At 40.5% G+C, this 21,468-nt stretch overlaps 1 protein-coding gene across 2 annotated transcripts; it reads right to left on the reverse strand.

The window, feature by feature from the left end:
• Nucleotides 1–396: 396 nt before the first annotated feature.
• On the reverse strand, nucleotides 397–20,920 carry hsdl1 (hydroxysteroid dehydrogenase like 1). 2 transcript variants are annotated; one of them, XM_052024594.1, is made up of 4 exons: nucleotides 13,098–13,891; nucleotides 9,344–9,789; nucleotides 4,307–4,534; nucleotides 397–1,930 (listed from the first exon to the last, which is right to left on the reverse strand). In XM_052024594.1, the coding sequence occupies exons 1-4, from the start codon at nucleotides 13,315–13,317 to the stop codon at nucleotides 1,835–1,837; spliced, it is 990 nt and encodes a 329-aa protein (XP_051880554.1). In that variant the 5' UTR covers nucleotides 13,318–13,891; the 3' UTR covers nucleotides 397–1,834. The 2 variants fall into 2 exon arrangements, with proteins under 2 accessions (XP_051880554.1, XP_051880555.1); XM_052024595.1 differs by lacking the exon at nucleotides 13,098–13,891 and adding an exon at nucleotides 20,795–20,920 and having other exon boundaries at nucleotides 1,413–1,930.
• Between the last annotated feature and the right edge of the window lie 548 nt (nucleotides 20,921–21,468).

Here is a 21,468-nt window from a genome sequence, read left to right on the forward strand (position 1 = left end):
CCCTCATGCAAGGCTGATTCAGTAGCCTTAGGCACTGCTGGATTTCATCATGGGGATCCCAACAATGAAAGTTTTCTTTGCAGAAAGCAGATAAATTCAAGACCTCAGGGTTTTACCACAGGTAATATAAATATAAAATTTCATTGAAATAAGACTCTATTAAACCTTAATTTTGCATTAAAATATTGTATGCAGTTTTAGCCACTAAACTATATGGTACACATTGAACTTTTGAGGGTATAAATGCATATTCTCTCAGCTGTCTGGCATGAGGAAATGCAAAACAAAATACAAATTTTGGATGCATTCTATCTAACTAGTACCTACAGAAGAGCATAGGGTGGTCCACAGACTGAAAAATCAAAATTGTCTTCATTTTTTTTTACATTCCTGCTCATTTATTTTTAAATATGAAAATATAACATTACCCCTTTTCGCATCTTCTTTACTGACATACATCAGAAACCACCAAACTGTGACATGACCAAATTGTGCAATCAGAATACTGATTTTAATAGATTCCACTTTTTGCGACAAATACTACACCAGATTTTTAACACCAACAGATAATCAAAAAATGTTGCATTTTCCAATTAGTATAGTAAATCAATTCAAAAATTGCACACAGCATACAATAAAACAAATTATGGTTATAACATCCTACCATCACTTTATTTGTTGATCAGTGCTCAATGCCTACTTAGTATGATTTGAAGGGACACAGATATTTGGCAACATTGTTAAAAGCCATAAGAAAAATCAGTCAGGTTGATGTACTGGCAAGGTCTCATACATGAACTGAAGAGTTCCTCATTCAAGGTGGCTGTTACAAACTCTAACAATTTAAACCTTTTTTAACACTTACGAGTGCCTCAATGTGGTATTGATCACTTGTATGCAAAATCAGCCAAAAGCACCACAGAATCAGAACAATATCACTTTGCAAACATCATTCAGCGTACATGAATAAAGCTTTTCCAAAATGACAATTAAGTTGACTGACAAAACTGGTAAAATATTAACTACATATTAAATTCCAAAGACATCAAATGTAAAGAAAAAGTCAATGAAAAATGTGAAGTCTTCAAATATTTTATGATCCAAGAACTAATGTCTTGAGAGATTTCTTTCTTTATGCAGACACATAATTATGACAAATATTTAAACATACTTTAGAGGATACTCAATAGGCAATTCTGAAATATATATATATTACAAATTTCATAAATTTGAATTTCTTCACAAGCAACATGGACACATGAATTTGTAAATGTTCACATTTTCAAGCCACTGGTTTACAATCTGGGAATGTTTGGAGTCTGATATTTTCTCAATAGTAATATAGGCCATTCATTTCTCTCCCTCAGTCCCTCCCCCCCCCCCCCCCCCCCCCCCCACCAAGGTTCTTCACGACAGATTTTCCTTATAGAACTTATATAGCATGGAATAGTCAGAATTTGGGGGATTATGTATTGCTTAGGTATATTATTTTGAACTTGGGATTTGTTAACCAGTATAGTTTACCCATTTGCTGGATCAACCTGCTGAGGCAATTAGTTTACTTGGCATCTGTTAGCTTGGCAGCAGCTGACAGCAAAGGTATCTGTAATTATGACACTATTATTATACATGTAGTATTTTCATTCTGAGGCTCTTAAAGGTGTAAAAGTGATATGTTGTTTGTGTCACTTCCATAAATTTCAGAATGGAGCAATTATTTAACAGAAATCTTACAGTAACCATAAACAATTCTGTTTAATATTTAAACAAACTCCTGGGCTGTTAATAGTACTGTACATCAAGATGGTTTTCTGACAGCCAGCATGTCTTTGGTTTACAACTTGTGTGTTGCACGTTTGGACAATCTATTGTTCATCAGAGTAGCTCCCCATATCCACAGCCATTCAGGTATGTACTGGGCAAATAAAAACTGCAAAGAAAAAAAAGGCAAAAGAAATAATTTTGTACAAACTATAAATAGAACAATCACAGCACAATTCAGGCCCTTCGGCTCACAAAGCTGTGCCGAAAATGTTTAGTTTCATAAAATGGATTCGTTTCAATTAATGATACTCTGCACCTCTATAGCAAAACACCAACAGCTGAATGAATTTAGGGGTTTATTTTATTCTTTCACATGATGTGAATGACATTGGCAATTCAGCCATTCATTATCCATTCCTAACTGTCCTCTCAGTTAAGAGGGAGTTAAGAGCCAACCATGCTGGAAGTCCAGAATCACTTTGGGTAAGACCAGCTGACCAGTGAATCACACAGATAAGCACATACCACAAGACTCAAGGACAGCTTCTATCCCACTGTTATCAGATTCTTGAATGGACCTTTCAATTGCAAAAGATGAGGTCTGTTCAAGAGTCTGAAAGCTGTTCTCACAAATCTACCTCGTCATAGCCCTTGCACTTTATCTGTTTACCTGCACTGCACCTTCTCTGTAGCTGCTACACCATATTCTGTATTCTGTTTTCTTTTTATCTACCTTCTTGTACTTATGTATGGCATGATCTGCCTGGATGGCATACAAACAGAAGTTTTTCACTGTATCTCAGTACACATATCAATAATAAACCAATGTTATAGTGCTTTATGGTAGGGGGTTCCATGATGCAGACCCAGAAATGATGAAGAGACTGCAATATGTAACCAAATCAGGATGATGTGCAGCTGGAAGCACGGCTGCTGTCACACTCATCCACTTGTTGCACTTGCCTTTTTGGTCGTCAAGGGTGCAGGCTTAGAACATACCACCCAAGTAACCTAGCTGAGTACATGCTCACACTGCCACTACAGTGCATTGATAGAGGAAGTGGTGCTTAAGGCAGTAGATGGACTGCCAATCAAGCAAGCTACTCTCTTTCATGGATTATGCTGCACTCATCCAGACAAGCAGTGTGTGTGCCATCAGACTCCTAAACTCTGCTTTGTTGATGAAGGAAATACTTTGGGGGTGTCACAAAGCATGTCACTCACCAAAGCATACTGAGCTTCTGATCTGCTCTTTTAATATTTATATCTTTGGAAAATAGAACTGAATATTATGTAATCATCAGAATGTTTCTCATTTCTGTCCTTATTTTGCAACAGCTTTACAAATGTTGAGCCTAGGACAATGCCCTGAGGAATTCCTGCAGTGATAAAATGGGATGAGATGATTGATCTCCAACAACCAAAGCAATCTTCCTTTACCTCGACCTCAAACAGTACAGCATTTTCACCTTGATATACCTTAACTTCTTTTATCATGGTGCTTTGGCATCACCTTTGATTGGATGTTGTTTTGGTGTTTTCACCTATCGTCATCTTTTCTCCATTACTTCAAGCCCAACCTTCTCCACCTCAACATCCATCTTTCAGCAATGCATTCATATCAAACCACTCACTCATTAATAGTTCTCTATTCAGATGTTCAAAAGTATCTTTTCTCCATAAAATGTACTTTTTCTACATTGCAATCTTAGTTCATTCCCCACCTTATATTATAAAACCTATCAGATATTTAAATTTTCTCACCTTATCCCCTGGTCATTTATTACTTTGCTGAGAATTGAACCTCTTGATAGTTTCATTCATAATTTTGTTTTATTCACTCTGATCTTTAGCCATAATCCACTGTTAAAACAATCAGGCTGTCAACAATTACATTATTTGTTACCAAAGCTTTCATATCTGACAGGCTGCACTTGCTCAGCTTTTCCTTTTGATTAGTTAAATCATTAATTTAAGGTTGAATAATTGAGGAAAGAATGTGGGACCAGACATTCAAAGAGCAGCATTCTCTTCAACATCTATCTAAGTTCTTATATAGGGCTTGGTTTAACATTTCACTGAGAGACAATGCTATTTTCAATGCAACATATCCCTAGCAGTATCAATGTAGGCCATATTCTCATGTCTTCTTGTGGATTCGAGCCGTATCTTTCTAACTAGAGATGAGAACATAGCTAATTTCTACAAAAATAAATGGCTCCTTGACAGGCTGTTTAATTCCAGGGAACCTTGGCCTAAAATGGATCATTTCCTTTAGAAATGCAGGCAATGGCAGTATTAATATGCATTCACTGTTCATTTTAGTTATTTGTTTGCAAGACCATCCTTTGCAAACAAAAGAGCTGCATCATTTCCTTCCGATAATAGTGAGGGGCTATAGATAAAATGCATTACATTTTTGAGTAGTATTTTTAGGATGTATTGAGATTATGAAAGGTGTCACATAAATTCAAGACATTTCTTGTGTATTTTAATGCCATTTTCAAATCTAAAAGATTGCAACATTCCATACTATAATTACCTGTATTGAATGCATCCAGTAACCTGGAGTCCTGTTGGATATTCCAAGGGTTGAAATTGCATGGCGTACATAAACATTAGCTGATGGTGCTAGCCAGGAGAAGAAATGCAGACCATCGCTGTGCCTGGCTCCTTTAGTTGTTATAGAGAATGGCAATAAGCTCTGAACAAAGATTCCTTTGGGTGCATATTCACAGTGCAAAGCTCTGCTAAAATGGTCTAAATACACCTGAAAGGTAAAGCAGATGATTGTGAAAAAAAGACTCCCCTTATGAAAAAGCCTTATTCTCAACCTTTTAATCTTCTGCTGCAGTTATTTCCCCCTCTCTGCCTCCCCAGGTCTGTCATCATAGCTTTCAATGAAAAGCAGTTAACTCTGCACATTTTATTCAGCAGTAAGTTCTTCTTCAACCCATCTCAGCCTTAAACCAGTGCAAATTGCTTGTCAGGTCATTGCACTAGATTTCTGCCAGTTCTCTTCAATAGGCTGTAGTTCAGGAGAAGCAAACAGTTTCCAAAAATCAGGCAATTTCCACTTAACATTCACTTTCATTAAAAGAGATTCCAGTGGTGAAACAGATACACAGAATGGTCTAAATATCCAAAAAATGACCTTGTGCAAAGTCAAAACAACCAAATAATTGTGACATTAGTTAGATTATACTTACATGGAGAGAATACTTAAAAGTTTAGATATTGCACCCAAAGCTAGAGTTCTAGTAGGGCTTTTAACATCTGACTTTTCACTTTCCTTAGCCTGGACCTTCCTGCAAATAATATCTTAAGTGGACCCTCAGGATAGGATAATTTGCTTCTATTCCAGTTCAGTGGGTTCTGATGTGACTGGTGCCAATGTGGGACCTGCAAATTCTGCCACAGAGCAAAAGGTACTTTTAATGGGGCGGGAGGGAGGTTTGATAGGCAGGAATTTTGGAAGATGGTATGTTCCTCCCAGCATTTATGCAGTGTTTCTGTGTGTTCCTGATGCATGGATGAGATCCTCAATGCCAACCCAAATGCTCCTTCTGTACTCTGAGCAGAACTGGGCCAGGTATTCCGATGACTTGGTCAAAATGTTACACTTCATCCCTGCTAGTTTTTAGAGCACCCTTGAATCTTTTCCACTGCCAAGTCAGTAATGTCTTGCTGTGCAGAGTTCAGAACCGAATATCAGTTTTGGGAGACCAACAACAGGCATGCAAACAAAGTGGCCTGCCCAGCGGAATTGAATAAATGTAATTAGAGCCTCATTGCTAAGCATATCAGCCTCGGAGAAGACACAATATTAGTTCCTCACCCTTCCATGGACTTGCAGAGACATCACTGACAGTCCAAATCTTAGAAGTATACAGGTGGGCAGGGATCATTGCCATCCAGTAGGTCATGCCTTTGGCCCAGGTATGATCTTCAAACACTCTTTCTAGGATAACCCAAGGCTGTGCTAATGCAATGAAGCTAGTGGTGAATTTTAGCATTCATATCTGCCAAGAGTTGGCTCCTGAGAATGTGGGATGTGGTCCATGTTTTCCAGGGTCTCATTATCAGAGGGAAGTGTTGTACAGCAGGAGCAAGTTGGTAAAAGAGCTTTGTTTTGTGGATGTTAAGCACAAGGCCCATTCTCTCATCCTATAACAAATTATTTGGTCCAGCCTCACTACAATTCCTGACCAACCAGAAATACGACCACAGGAACAGACAGTACCCCTGCTGAAATTTGAGAACTTGAGGAGTTTCAGGCACAAATTCACCAGCACATTACCCATGTCTGGAAAGAGAAGGACATGCCTGCGGACCTCAGATGATATAATTGTGATCATTCCTCAGGAAAGGGGATAAATTCTACTGTGGTAACTGCAGAGGGGTCTCCCTGATGTCTGCCACAAGAAAAGTACAGGTGACCCCCATTACAGCCATTCAGGTAACGATAATTTACCCTTACAGAGTTCACAAATTACTCCCCAGAAATTTGAGATATGGAATAAAATTTACTCTTATGGAATACATGTGATAAAAAAACAAATAAATGATGCTTCCCCCAACTCCCTCACCATAATGCGGTGGGGGGAAATCATCTGTACTCACAGACTCCTCCCAGTGACCAAGCAACTTATCCGTGAATAGCAGCATGAACTCCGTCCATCTAGAGGCAAAGTGGAGATATCGCCTTGCAAAAAGTCCAATAGAAATGTGGGAAGCAGCAATATTGTATTTTTTAGTATTATACTAAAAAGTATTTTTTGACCTCAATTCAGCCTCTGACTCTGTCATTCAAGGGGGATTAAGGAGCAACCTCCTCAAATTTAGGTGCCCACAGGAATTTGTCTGCAATTTACATTTGTTTTTTTGATGGCAAGCAAGCTGTGATCGTAACCGAATAGTCCACAACAGACCCAATCTCGGTACAGGTTTATATTTTGCAAGGCTGCATCATTGCTCCATTAGCTTTTTCCAATCTTTCTTGCAGAACTGAGGGACTGATGTGTACTATGTCTCACTGAAACGTGGCTCACACCTGCCTCTGCTATTCAGCCTGAGGGCTTCTCAATCCATTGAATGGACCGTACAGCGTCCTCAGGCAAAATTAAAGGCAGAGGGGTCTGCTTCTTAATCAACAACTTGTGGTGCTCGGATGTGATGGTCATGGCGAGCTCCTGCTCACCCAGCCTGGACTATCTAACGGTGAAGTGTTGACCATTCTATCTGCCAAGGGAGTTCACTCCAGCTATCCTGATGGTAGTCTACATCCCACCACAGATGGACATGAAGCCTGCACTCAATGAGCTATACAGAGTGTTCAACAACCTTGAGACAGGATACCCTGAGGCCGTCTTCATCATCGCAGGGGACTTCAATCAGGCCAACCTCAAGCGTGTTACCAAAATACTAGCAGCACATCTCCTGCTCCACCAGGGGCACCAAAACCCCTGACCACTGCTATACAACCATCAAAGATGCCTTCCAAGCCACCCCTCATCCTCACTTTGGGAAATCAGACCACCAGGCTGTGCTCCTTCTCCCTGCATACAAACAGAAACTGAAACGGGAGGAGCCGGTACGGAGAGTCGTGCAGTGCTGGTCTGAGGAAGCAGAAGAGCTCCTGCGTGACTGCTTTGAGACAGTGGACTGGTCCATATTCAAAGACTCAGCTGCCGGCCTTGATGAGTATACCACCACCGTCATAGACTTTATCAGCAAGTGTGTGGAGGACTGTGTACCAAAGAAGACAATATGGGTGTTCCCAAACAGGAAACCATGGATGAACCGGGAGATCCACTCCCTACAAGTTGTCCCAGGCCGAGTGTTCAGATCTTGTGCTGGTCAGCTGGCAGAAGTATTTGCGGACATATTCAACCTCTCCCTGCTTCAATCTCAGGTTCCCTCCTGTTTTAAGAAGACCACTATCATCCCAGTACCAAAGAAAAGCAAGGTAATGACTACCGACCAGTGGCTCTGACATCCACCATCATGAAGTGCTTTGAGAGGTTGGTCATGGCTCGCATCAACTCCAGCCTACCAGACAACCTTCACCCATTGCAATTTGCCTATCGCTGAAACAGATCTACAGCGGATGCCATCTCCCTGGCCCTTCACTCAGCTCTGGAGCATCTGGACAGTAAAGACACCTACGTTAGACTATTGTTTATTGACTACAGCTCTGCCTTCAATGCAATAATCCCAAGCAAGCTTGTCACCAAACTCCAAGACCTAGGACTCAACACCTCCCTCTGTAACTGGATCCTTGACTTTCTAACAAACAGACTGCAATCAGTGAGGATAGGCAACAATACCTACAGCACGATTATTCTCAACACTGGTGCCCCACAAGGCTGTGTCCTCAGCCCTCTACTCCCTATACACTCATGACTGTGTGGCCGGATTCTGCTCTAACTCCATCTACTAGTTTGCAGATGATACCACCGTTGTAGGCCATATCTCAAACAGCGATGAGTCGGAGTACAGGAAGGAGATAGAGAGCTTAGTGGAATGGTGTCATGACAACAACCTTTCCCTCAATGTCAACAAAAGAGCTGGTCATTGACTTCAGGAAAGGGGGCGGTGCACATGCACATGTCTACATCAATCGTGCTGAGGTCGAGAGGGTTGACAGCTTCAAGTTCCTGGGAGTGAACATCACCAACAGTCTGTCCTGGCCAAATTACATAGATGCCACAGCCAAGAAAGCTCACCAGCACCTCTACTTCCTCAGGGGACTAAAGAAATTTGGTTTGTCCCCTTTGACTCTCACCAACTTTTACCGATGCACCATAGAAAGCATCCTATCTGGATGTATCACAGCTTGGTACGGCAACTGCTCTGCCCAGGACCTCAAGAAACTGCAGAGTCGTGGACACAGCCCAGCGCATCACGGACACCAGCCTCCCCTTCTTGGACTCTGTCCTTACCTCTTGCTGTCTTGGTGAAGCAGCCAGCATAATCAAAGACCCCACCCACCTGGGACATTCTCTCTTCTTCCATCGGATAGAAGATACAGGTGCCTGAGGGCACGTACCACCAGACTTAAGGACAGCTTCTACCCCACTGTGATAAGACTATTGAATGGTTCCTTTATAGAATGAGATGGACTATGACCTCACGGTCTACCTTGTTGTGACCTTGCATTTTATTGCACTGCACTTTCTCTGTAGCTGTGACACTTTACTCTGTACTGTTACTGTTTTTACCTGTACTACATCACTGCACTTTGTACTGACTCAATGTAACTGCACTGTGTAATGAATTGACCTGTACGATCGGTTTGTAAGACAAGCTTTTCACTGTACCTCGGTACAAGTGACAATAATAAACCAATACCAATACCAAGAACTGCTGCATCTTACCTCCAACAAGCTTCCCACCTAGTGGAGGACTACAGGACTAATGGGTAACTGATTAACCCAGGTTACCTCTACTCCAAGATCATTACAACCTCAGTAATAGAACTGCAGTAAATGGATGATGATGTTTGCATATGTCCTTCAGGCTGAACTGTAACATTGTTATAGGGCTTATTATAATTGTAGAAGTCATTAGACATTACCTTGGTACTTGAATATGTGGCCATCTGTGGTGTAGGCTTACAGCAATACCCTGAAGAAATATTAACAATAGCTCCCTTCTTCCTTTGTACCATTCCTGGTAATACAATGCGAATCATCATGTTGGTTGCAGCAATATTTACATTTATAAGTTCCCAGAGTTTATCCTCGGAAACATTTAAGAAAAACTGTGGATAATCAGTGGGCACATCCACACTATTCACCAGAATACCTATTTCCTTATCCTTCAGAGCTTCTTGAATTGGTTGGTAAGTCTCCCGTCCTTTAGTAAAATCAGCTTCTATTATGAAGACTTCAATGTTAAACTTTTCTGTAATGGCTGTGGCCATGGCTTCCAGCTTGTTTTGATCATGGCTAATAAGAATCAGATCAATGCCTTGCCTAGCCAACTCCTCGGCATAGGCTTTACCAATCCCATCTGCTGCACCTGAGGAAAACAGAGATAAATCAACTATCATCAAAATTAATTTAGTTACCATTCTTTGTACAGTGACTGAAATCATCAAGGCCTAACTCAGTAAAACCTATAGCTTGAGGCTTCATTCAGTAAAATTATATCTTTAGAGAACAAGGATAGGATTCTGACAAATGCAGATTAAAAATCAATATATTTCATAAATTCATTCCAATCTGCTTTTTCTGTGGCAGGCATACAAGGTTACCTGTCACATAATACGACAAAATGGTATTTCCGGATGTATTAGCTTTAAATTGTTCAAAACATTGCTGATATAAACTGACTACACAGTTTAAAATAAAACTAAGCTGATTACAAATTCTTGCAAGTTAGTGCACAAAGTATCTACGATCATCAAATATATCCTGACAAAAATTCTACAGCATAACAAATTTTTACCAAGTATCCCTAATCAGAATCAGATTTATTATCACTGACATAGGTCATGAAATTTCTTGTTTTGTAGCAGCATTGTAGTGCAAGACATAAAGACATAAAAATTACTATGTTACAAAAATAAATAAATAGTGCAAAAGAGGAATAACATTTCATATATGAAGTGTGAGTTAATAATAGAACTAAGTGTATATTTATTTTTGTCTGGTAACAATGGCCAACACGATAAGCCAGACACAGCTCTTCTGTTGCTCAATTGTGAATTTTTAATACTAGCACATCTCTAGTTGAGTGATAACAGGCATTACACTCATCAGATAGGAAGCACTATTTTCCAAGGGAGCATAGACAATGTGTAACTGGGTGTACCATGAGAATTGGTTTAGCTGGGAATAAGACCACAACTAAATGAGGAGTGGAACCTGTAACTCCCAAGTGACAAATGTGATGAATAGGCATGAAGTTAACTGCATCCCCAGAAGTGGTGCAAATAAATTGATTTTCACTTTGGATCAAGGTCAAGAAAATTTTCCAGGTTCTTTCAAGTTAAATATTGCTAAAAGACTTAAATATCTTTGGATATCAATTTTGTTTTTAACTGAATTTCTTTTGACAGGTCAGACAGTGAAGTCACGCTACAATAGGATGCAACATTTCCAACATTTGAATTGCTAATTTCACAAGCTCCAAACACACAATAGAATTGTGATTTCATTGCACACTAAAAACATGTCCTGTTTGGGAATTACTTTTCCCTGGATTAAAGCTGAGAGAAGGCAATGATAAATCGTCTAATTCACACAGAATATACCAACATTTTATTTGTTGTTGTCGAGTTGTACCACTTTACAGTCGAGACCTAAGCTATGGCAGTGTCTTAATATCAGGCTGAGCAGAACCCTTGGAGAGCTGTGCCATGTTTTTTGTGCAGCAGGAATATTAATACTAATTTATGTTTCCCATTATTTTGTTTAAAATTATTTAGGGAAAAGAGAGAAAAAAGAAACATCTGCATATTTGACATTAAATGGTTGTCTTCTGGGTTTTCTGTTTTCCCATTACATACCAAAGATGTGCAGGTTGGTATGTCACTTGGCAACTGTAAACTACCCCTAGTCTAAGTGGTTGGCAGGAGAATCGGAGGGCACAGGATGGGAGGTTGATAAGAAGCAAAAAGGAAAAGTGGAGTAGGTGCAGAGGGTGTTTGAGGGTCGACACAGACATAGTGGGCCAAAGAGCCTGTTTCTGTGCTGCATAGCTCTAAGAAATGAATCTATGACTATTCTGATCCTGATGCCAGGGACCAGTCTCATGTATACGTGTAACCTGTTAACTTCTACTCCTCAGTATTTAAAACAAAAATGGACCTGTTCCTCCATGGCTAATGTTACTTCTTAGTGGCACATAATTAGTGGACATCTCCCAATTACTGTGGTTTCCTAGAACTTGTTTAGTTGCCTCCAAGCTTTGGAGTGTACTTTCTAAATATTCTTTTCCCTCAATTGGCATGATTTTTTTCCCCCTGGATAGCAAGGAAGGGGGTGTCTTACTGTTCCACCAGCTGATCTTTCATTTTTGACTAATATTTGATCCATAAGTCCAAGCACAGATCAGTTCTGACTGCAGCTACTTTTCTGAGCTAGTTCCTGTGTAACTGAGTACAAAATATATTTCAAGCAAAGAGTGAGAAACAACCATATTAGAAGTTACATCAATTCTCATTCTTAACCTCTACTTTCTGCAAAACAAACATTTTCTTGTAGTTACAGTTACAATACCATGGAGGACATTACATTACACTTATGATTTATTATCAGGAACATTGCTATTTTTAAATGACTTTATGTTATCTATCACAACTCCATCACTGCAAATTATGGAATGGGTTACTCTAAAATCTCAAAAGCTAAAATTATTAAATAAGTAATTATTAAAATAAGTAAATCATGCCTGCAAACTAGAAATATTTTCATATTTATAAAGATTTCAAAGTTGTCTATTGGCAAAAACACACACCCTCTACTAACCCTGTTATCAGTAGGTTTAAAACCTTTGTATTTGATTCCAGTAGCGAATTCCAGGTGCTGATCTGAAATTACTGTAGAGGATATTTTGATGAAATCCCAATTTCAGTTATCACATGACCAATTTGTTTAATACAGACATAATTTCAGTAATTTCAGCACAAAAAGAGGAATGGCAGAAAATTGGGGTTAAACGTTTACATTTCCCACTGACAAATCCATCATGTTACTTGTTTATGTAACATTTCCATATTTGGTATTCTCAATTAGAGAAATCCCAGATGATGCCTTTCTAAAGGTTGCAATATATTCTGAGCATTGGGCTGAGAGAAAGGCTTCATTCTGTACTTACAGTGTCTTACAGCCACTCTGCTGCAGAGAACCAGACTACCTATAGCAGCTACCCAATGCCCATTCTCTAGATGCCATTGAAGAGGTAATTGGCCACATGCTTCAACCACTTCAGTCCACATTGCTATAAAATAAGTAGGTCAAAGGTTTTAACCCAGAAATGTTCTAATTGAGATGACTTGTTGATGACTTTCCCATACACCTGCTTCACATTACTGACAATGTTGGTTGAGAGGCTCTGATGATAAGACCTCAGCAACCTGCTGCAATGTACTCTAGCTATGCTGAAGCTGAAAGGATTGGATATTTAATCTGCTAGATTCAGTGCTGATCAAGTGGATTGCTTTGTCCTAGTTGAAAACTCATGGGTTTAGCAGCTGTGTTAACTCTGCAATCCAGCCATGGTGCAAATGAAGCTACCTTGCACCTCCTCGATAGTTAGCATGAGCAAACTTTAATGTTATCAAGTCAACATCATTCACTTAATGACAGAGAAAAGCTACATACCGGTTACCATGGCCCATTTGCCATAGTGTTTGAGCAGGTATCTCCTGCTCACCAATCTCGGGATGAAATGGAGTCTGACCATGCTGTAGAAATCGCAGACAAAGCGGATACTTTTCTTTGCCACATACCACGCTCCCAGAACAGCTAATGCATCAGCGTAGACATTACACGTCCTGGCAATCTGCCAGTACAGTAGTTGGAAACTATCAACTGCTGCCATGCTATGGAGTAGGGATAACCTCTATTCTAAAGGGACAAAGCAACACTGTGGCATTCCATCATAGCACAAGTTTTGTAATTTCACATCAATGCAACACGTCCAAATATTTACAGGGCTCGGTAATAGGAAACTTTCAGAATGGACTGCCACATATAATTTACAGGTAAATCATAAGACAAAAGTTATCAATTTTGTAACAGCTTCGTGCAATATTGCAGCCTTTAATCCTTTCTAGTAGTTTGTCTTAATCCTTTCGAAATTTCTGTTCTCTTTAAATGCTGTCAGCAAACAAAACGAGTGTCAAAAAAGAGCCTACAAAATTTCAGTTTTAAAAATGGCTTGCATTTGGCTTAGGCAGCCTATGCAGCTGTGTTTCCGGATTCTGCAAAAGTGCCGCTATTGCACGCCTTTACAGAAAATAAAATACACACTGCATGAATTCAACTCACAGGCCAAATGAACTGAAAAACAAACAAAATACTGCCTGGTGCTCGGGAACTGGCATCAGCTGATCTCCAAAGGTCCCTACTGGAGTATGAGGAGGAGCTTGCAGAAATTAGCTGTTCAATGGAATGCCTTACAAAAATACTTCTTCAATTTGTTAATTTATTTCATCCAACAAACAGTTCAAAAGTTGTGGATATTTATATTACAATCCATTTGATATAATTCCATTGAAATGTATTTTTCTGGTTTTGGTTTCGTTTGTAAATAGTTGTTGTCCCTTAAACAATTGGATGTAAACCAAAATTTATTATATGAACCTGCCAAATGACATTTACACAAATAGATTTTTTAAGATGTAGGTTATTGTGTTTTATTCTGGAAACAAAATGCTTCCCTTTATTTAAATTTTCTGATGTCTGCCTCATTTTCAGAAATACCAAGCTCGAAACAAATACCAAATGGAATTATTTGATATACCCAAACCACTCACTCTCAGCAAAAACAAACAAATGGTGAAAGTTGATAAACTATGATTTATATCACCCTTGAATTGGTACTATTGCAAAAAAGTAGCCACTGGAAGAACTCAGCAGGTTGAATGGCATCTGCGGTTACGAAGGGATGGTTGACATTTCAGATCGAGACCCAGCATCAGGGCTGAGAGTGTAGAAGGAAGATGGCCAGCATATAGAGGTGAGAGGGAGGGGTGAGGCAGAGACTGGTAGGTGATAGGTGGAACCAGATGAGGGGTGGAGGATGATGGGCAGATGGAGGCAGGTGGGCGAGGGGTGGAGGGTATACTGAGACAGAGACTGGTAGGTGATAGGTGGAAACAGATAAGAAGAAAAAAAATAATTTAGACAGATGGAACTGGTTGGAGAGAGGAGGGGTAAGAACAGAGATAGTGGCTGATAAGATAGCTGGAATCAGATAAGGGAGGGATGATGGGCAGGTGGACCCAGGTGAGAGAGGGGATAGGAAAGGTAAACCAAGGAAAAAGAAACTCAGGTGGATAGGTATGTGGATGATGGGCAGATGGATCCAGGTGAGGGAGACCGATGAGTCTAAGTAATGGGGAGGTGGAGGAATAGATGGAGGAATGGAAAAGGTAGACAAAGGGGGAGAGACCATGAGTGAACACAGGGGGAGTTGGTTAACTGAAATTAGAAAATTCAGTGTTCATACCATTGGGATGTAGGCTACCACATGGAATATGAGACGTTGTTCTTTTAGTTTGCATTTGGCCTTACTGTGGCAGTGGAAAAGACCGAGGACAGACATTTCAGTGTGAGACTTGGAAGGAAAGTTGAACTGATATGCAGCTGGGAGCTCCAGATGGCTGTTGCGGACAGAGCACAGGTATTCTGCAAAACGGTCGCCTAGTCTACACTTGGTCTCGCCAATGTAGAGGAGGCCACATCATGAGCACTGAGTGCAATAAATCAGGTTGGGGGAGGTGCATGTAAATTTCTGCTTCCCCTGGAAGGGCTGTTTAAGTCCCTTGATGGTGAGGGAGGAAATGTAGGGACAAGTGTTGCACCTTCTATAGATGCAGGGGAAAGTGCCATGGGATGGGGAAAGGGTGGGTAGGAAGAGGTGAGCAAACCAGCAAGTTATGGAGAGAGTGATCCCTGTAGAAAGCAGAAAGGGGGAGGGGGGCGCAGGTGGAGAGGGAAGGATGTGACTGGTAATGGGATCCCATTGGAGCTGGCGGATGTGACGAAGGATGATATGCTAGATGTGGAGGCTGGTGGGGTGAGAGCTGAGGATCAAGGGAGTTCTATCTCTGTTCTGTCTGGGTGGGCGGGGGAAATGTGTGAGAGCAGACATGTGGGAAATGGAGAAAATGCATGTACGGGCTCCATTAACTATTGGCAGAGTGGAAGTCACTTTTCCTGAAGAAGGGAGGCTTCTTCAGGAAAGTGGGGAGTGGGGCTAAATGGGAGAATGGATCAGGTCATGATAGAATGGCGGAGCAGACTCGATGGGCCGAATGGCCAACTTCTGCTCCTTTGTCTTATGGTCTTTTCACAAGTCCTAGAGCAGGAAGTCTCATCCTGAGAACAAATACAGTGGAGATGGAGAAACTTGAGAGAAGGAGATATAAGAGATAGAGTACATATAGTCAAGATAGTTGTGGTAGTCCATAGGTTTATGGTACATATCAATGGATAGTTCATCTTCTGAGATGAAGATCAAGAGATCCAGAAAAGGAAGAGAAGTATCAGAAGTAGTCCAGGTGAATCTGAGGGCAGGGTAGAGTGGGTGGAAAAGGTGATAAAATTGACAAGTTCCGTGAGAATGCAGGAAGCAGCACCAATGCAATCATTGATGTAGCAGAGAAAGAGTTGGGGAGGGATGCCAGTGTAGGTTTGTAACAAGGACTATTTCCAGTAGGCAATGAAAAGACAGAAGTAGCTGGGGCCGATGTGAGTGTTCATGGCTACACATTTGATTTGTAGAACATGGGAGGAAGTGAAAGAGAAGTTGTTGAGGGTAAGAACAATTTCTGCCAGGTGGATAAGAGTGTTAGTGAAGGGGGACTAATTTTGCCAGAAAGAGGCTTATCTTCTCCCACACCTGGCTCCATCTGCCCATCTTCCCTCCCTTATTTCTCCTATCACCTACCAGCCTCTGCCTCACCCCTCCCTCTCACTTCTACATCTGGCTATCTTCCCTCTACACTCTTAGTCCTGATCCAGGGTTTCAATCTGAAATTTTGACCATCCTTTTGCCACCACAGATTCTGCTTGATTTGCCGAGTTCTTCCAGTGGTTTAATTTTTACTCCTGATTCCAGCATCTGCAAGTCATGTGTCTCCACTGCTATTATTGCATCATGTTTTCTTTCATTGTTTTGTCTTTTTTCACAATCCAGCTGGAATAGAAAATGTAAATTTTCTTTCAGTTTTAAAAGGAAGACTTTCTTGGACTTAACATGACTGTCATTGTCTTAATAATCTCCACCTCTGCTATTTCCTTGGGTGTAGAGCCACAACAGCTGTTGCGCAATTTCCCAATTCCTATCACTGACCACTGTGCCGTCCCTGTTGAGTTCAGGTGAGCGTAAATTAAGCTTGGATGTTGAAATTGTAACTCCTTGGTTAAAAGTTTTCACAGCTGACTCTTAGACTTAATAGCATGAGATTTATCATTGACTTCTTTGTCTGAAACCCTGAATTATGGATTGCAAGAATCCTAGGAAATGCTTTGAAATTCCATTGGTTGAATGCCAGATTTATATGACTCTATATGCATAAGTCTGCAATATAACAAGCATAGAATGTGCTCTCATTCATAGCTGGAAGTGTACTACCCACCATATTACATTAGTCTTTTTCTTAGTAGTCATTAGATTGTTCATCAGGACAATTTAAAGTAGTGAATAATATTAGCAGATAAATGTCCCACACTTGTTAGTGGGCCCTGCTCCAATTTTGGAAAGCCCCAAGCGATTGACTCATCCTGCCAACTCATGGTGCCAACAGGCACAAAGAGCCCCCCACCATCACTTAAGGGTATCATTCAATACAAGCGCAGTAGTGGCTAGTTTCCCATTTCAGAGAGCCATTTACTTTTCTGGCTCAAAAAATAAACCTAGGTTATGAGCAAAAGATTTCGTAGGTGTTGCACTCTTTGGCTGACTTATAAATAGCTTGACTGCAGTCACGAGTGATCTGATAGAATTATTTTTTGGGACTGTTGGAGAAGAAGGAACAGCAAGAAAGACAGCAGAGAGCAGAAATACCTGTGATAAAATAAATGAGAGCACCTTACAGGAGGTGATATCAACCATGGGTGTTCAGGAACCACTCTTACAAGAATTTCACTAAGTAGGATGAATAAAGTGCTTACACTTAACAGGGGAGATGATTGTTAGTCATTACTGGAACCTCATACCAAAGTATGTGTGGAATGCTTGTGGCTGTCAAAGACAGTGTGGCCTTAATCCTAGAATTGCTAAAACACAGAAAGAGGCTATTCAGCTCATTTTGTCCATGCCAATCTCCACTTTAGCAGTTCTCTAGTTCCATCCTTGGGCTCTTTTTGCACAGCCTTGCAAACTTTTCTGTATCATATATTTATCTAATTTCTTCCTGAATGCCTTAATAGAACTTGCTTCCACTATATTACAGATGCTAACCACACACTGCATAAAATTGTTTTTTCTCATGTCACTTTTATTTCTCTTCCCTTTTATCTTATACCTGTGACTTCAAATCCCAAATTGCCTGACAATATCCACACTGTCCATATCCTTAATCATATACTTCTATCAAATTTCCCCTCAGTCTTGTCTTCTCCAAAGAAAACAATTCCAGCCTCTCCAATCTATTCTTATAACTGTAGTTCCTCATCCCAGGAACCATCCTTGTAATTATTTTCCAGACCATTCTTCCTATGATGTAATGACTAGAATGGAACACAATACTGCAGTTGAGACTGGACCAGAGCTTTCGAAAAGGTTCAGCATAACATTCCTGCTTTTTATGCTATGCCTTAATTGATAAAGTCTAGGTCTAAACCAAACATTGGGGAAGACCACTATTCACCTTTCTCATGTCTGAAAGACAGCAATTCACTACGAACCTCCATTGTCTGTTACTGTTAAGTATTATGCCACATGCTTCTATTAAGCTGCTGCAAGTACCATCAGCTATATTTTCATAGTTTTCAGCTCTGGCTGGATTACAGAGTTCATCAAGGCTCTCTACACCAGGGCAAGCTCCTTCATCTTACTCCTCATGGACAGATCAAAGCATGAGAATAAAACATTAAGATCCAGCTCTACGGCAAGCTTTCCCAGGAGTAAAATGCCATAGACTGTATTAATATTGTTTTGTATGCTTCAGTTCTAGAGTGAGGGAAGGTGCAGAGATAAGACATTCCCATTGGTAATTTTGTGATTCTTTTCTGTCACGTTGATGTTATCTGAATATTTCTAATTTCCTCATGATCAAAATCTGAGCCAATACTCAAGAAGACTTTGTCACATTTATTATAAGGTTCAAGCTTGACTTCTCCAGACCTAGGCTGTAGTGAATTACTGATCTGTTTCAGCAATCCACTCAATCTGTTTTAGCAATCTGTCACTTCTTCAGATGATTAGATAAGTCATGAATATATTAGCATCTTAGCTTCCTTTCAACTTGTCCTTTGCATTTGTAAAGTATGTATAAAATTCATAACAGTTATTATTTCAAGAAGTTTTGGCCTCAATAAAAATGTGACATTTCTTAAACATAAAAGGCCAAAGCCTATAAAGTATGGAACGCTCTTAGGAAATTAGCAAACCTCAGGAGGGCACAGATCAGATTAATTTATTTTCCCTGCTTTGTACAGAATATCCAGAATTGACTCAAAGCTGCAGAGATTTAAACCTTTGAAAAAGTTACATTTTATCTACTCATGAGCAAAATAAAGCTTTGATATAATTATGTACATGTTACAGTTCCCGAATTATTTGCTTATTACATGGAAGAAGGCCGTTCAGCACATTGAGTGTATGCCATCTCTTAGAACGATCCCACCAATCACACTCTCCCCTTATTTCCCTGTAACCTGCTCTCACACACATCTATTAACAACTGCCTCCTGCTGACTCTGCTACCACTTACCTAAGGGCAATTTAGAGTAGCCTGTTAACCTAAAAACCATTGCATTTCATGTCATTTATATGTTGCTGTTTCAGTAATCAACATAGGAGTTTAGCTGTACAGTGAACAGATTTCTTTAGCTCTAGGCACCTATGCACACCCTTTTCAGAACTATTAGTGGCCATACTTTTGCACATCTAGATACTACAGTGACATTCCTTCCACGAATCTGCTAATTCTTCACTTCCTCTTCCTTTAAGAATTGTTAGAATCCACCTCTTTAACTAAGTACAGCTTTATCTGGCTCATTATTAGTTTGTTTCATACCTCTGTGAATCATTTTGGGACTTTCTGTTATGTTGAAGCTGCTATAAAGACATAAATGATTGAACTAACTTCCTTATCACATGCAATAACCACTTGCATTTATGTAATGCCAGGGAGGACTTCAGGTAAAACTGAAGCGCAGGGGCATGAGCATCCCCACCCCCAGCATCCTTTTGGCCAATGTACAATTGCTGGAGAACAAGATAGAAGACTGCAGTCCCCACACATTAAAGCAACTCCCCCAATACGCCCTAATGACTCCCTAAATCTCCCAATCTGTGGTGCTCCCAATACCTTCATTCTGCCAACCCCTTTTTTGCCATTTCAAACTACCTCACCTCAACAACAATGTCTTGGGTTCCAATTCCAACCAACATCCCACATTAACATGTCAAAGACAATTCTTTTCAACCTAATCTCACATCAGCATGAAGGTCCCCATTACTAATCCTAACCCTACAATAATCTGGGTTCCCTACCTCCAATCACAACCCTCACCTAAAGCTGTGCTCTCATACTGCCAATCCCTCCCACCTCCCCACAGACACAAGCCAAACTGTACTTGCCATCAACCTCCTGAGCACAAACGTAGGAGAGGAGGACCAGGTGAAAAATCTTAACCTGCATTCCTTAGCTGCTAGAGAAAATATTCAGTATCTACTCTGTGCAACTAATGCCTTGGGTCTCAGTTACAACTGAAATTTCATGCTGTGTTCAACAAAACAAAAGAGCTGGTCATTAACTTCAGGAAAGGGAGCAGGTACATGCACCTGTCTACATCAATGGTGCTGAGGTTGAGAGGGTTGAGAGCTTCAAGTTCCTGGGAGTGAACATCACCAACAGCCTGTCCTGGTCAAATCATGTAGAAGCCATGGCCAAGGAAGCTCACCAGCACCTCTACTTCCTCAGGAGGCTAAAGAAATTTGGTTTGTCCCCTTTGACTCTCACCAACTTTTACAGAGGCACCATAGAAAGCATCCTATCTGGATGTATCACGGCTTGGTATGACAACTGCTCTGCCCAGGACCACAAGAAACTGTAGAGAGTTGTGGACACAGCCCAGCACATTACGGACACCAGCCTCCCCTTCTTGGACTCTGTCTTTACCTCTTGCTGTCTTGGTGAAGCAGCTGGCACAATCAAAGACCCCACCCACCTGGGACATTCTCTCTTCTCTCCTCTTCCATCGGGTAGAAGATACAGGAGCCTGAAGGCACGTACCACCAGACTTAAGGACAGCTTCTACCCCACTGTGATAAGACTATTGAACAGTTCCCTTATACAATGAGATGGACTATGACCTCACGATCTACCTTGTTGTGACCTTGCACCTTATTGCACTGCACTTTCTCTGTAGCTGTGACACTTTACTCTGTACTGTTATTGTTTTTACCTGTACTACATCAATGCACTCTGTACTGACTCAATGTAACTGCACTGTGTAATGAATTGACCTGTACCATCGGTTTGTAAGTCAAGCTTTTCACTGTACCTCAGTACAAGTGACAATAATAAACCAATACCAATACCAATGTAGGCACATGAAGCAGGAATTCAAAAGAGCTATTGACAAAGAGTCCCCTGAAAATCAAAAAAACTGTAGATTCTGGAAATTTGAAAATATTAACAGGAAATGCTGATATCACTCTGGAGATCAGGTAGCGTCTATACAAGAGGAAGCAGAGTTAACATTTTATCGGAAGGGTTTTCAATCTGAAAGTGTTTTTCTTTTAACAGATGCTGCTGGATCAGTTGAGTGTTTGAAGCATTTTCTGTTAATG

Source organism: Pristis pectinata, chromosome 10, assembly GCF_009764475.1.
Source record: "Pristis pectinata isolate sPriPec2 chromosome 10, sPriPec2.1.pri, whole genome shotgun sequence".
Lineage (NCBI taxonomy): Eukaryota > Metazoa > Chordata > Chondrichthyes > Rhinopristiformes > Pristidae > Pristis > Pristis pectinata.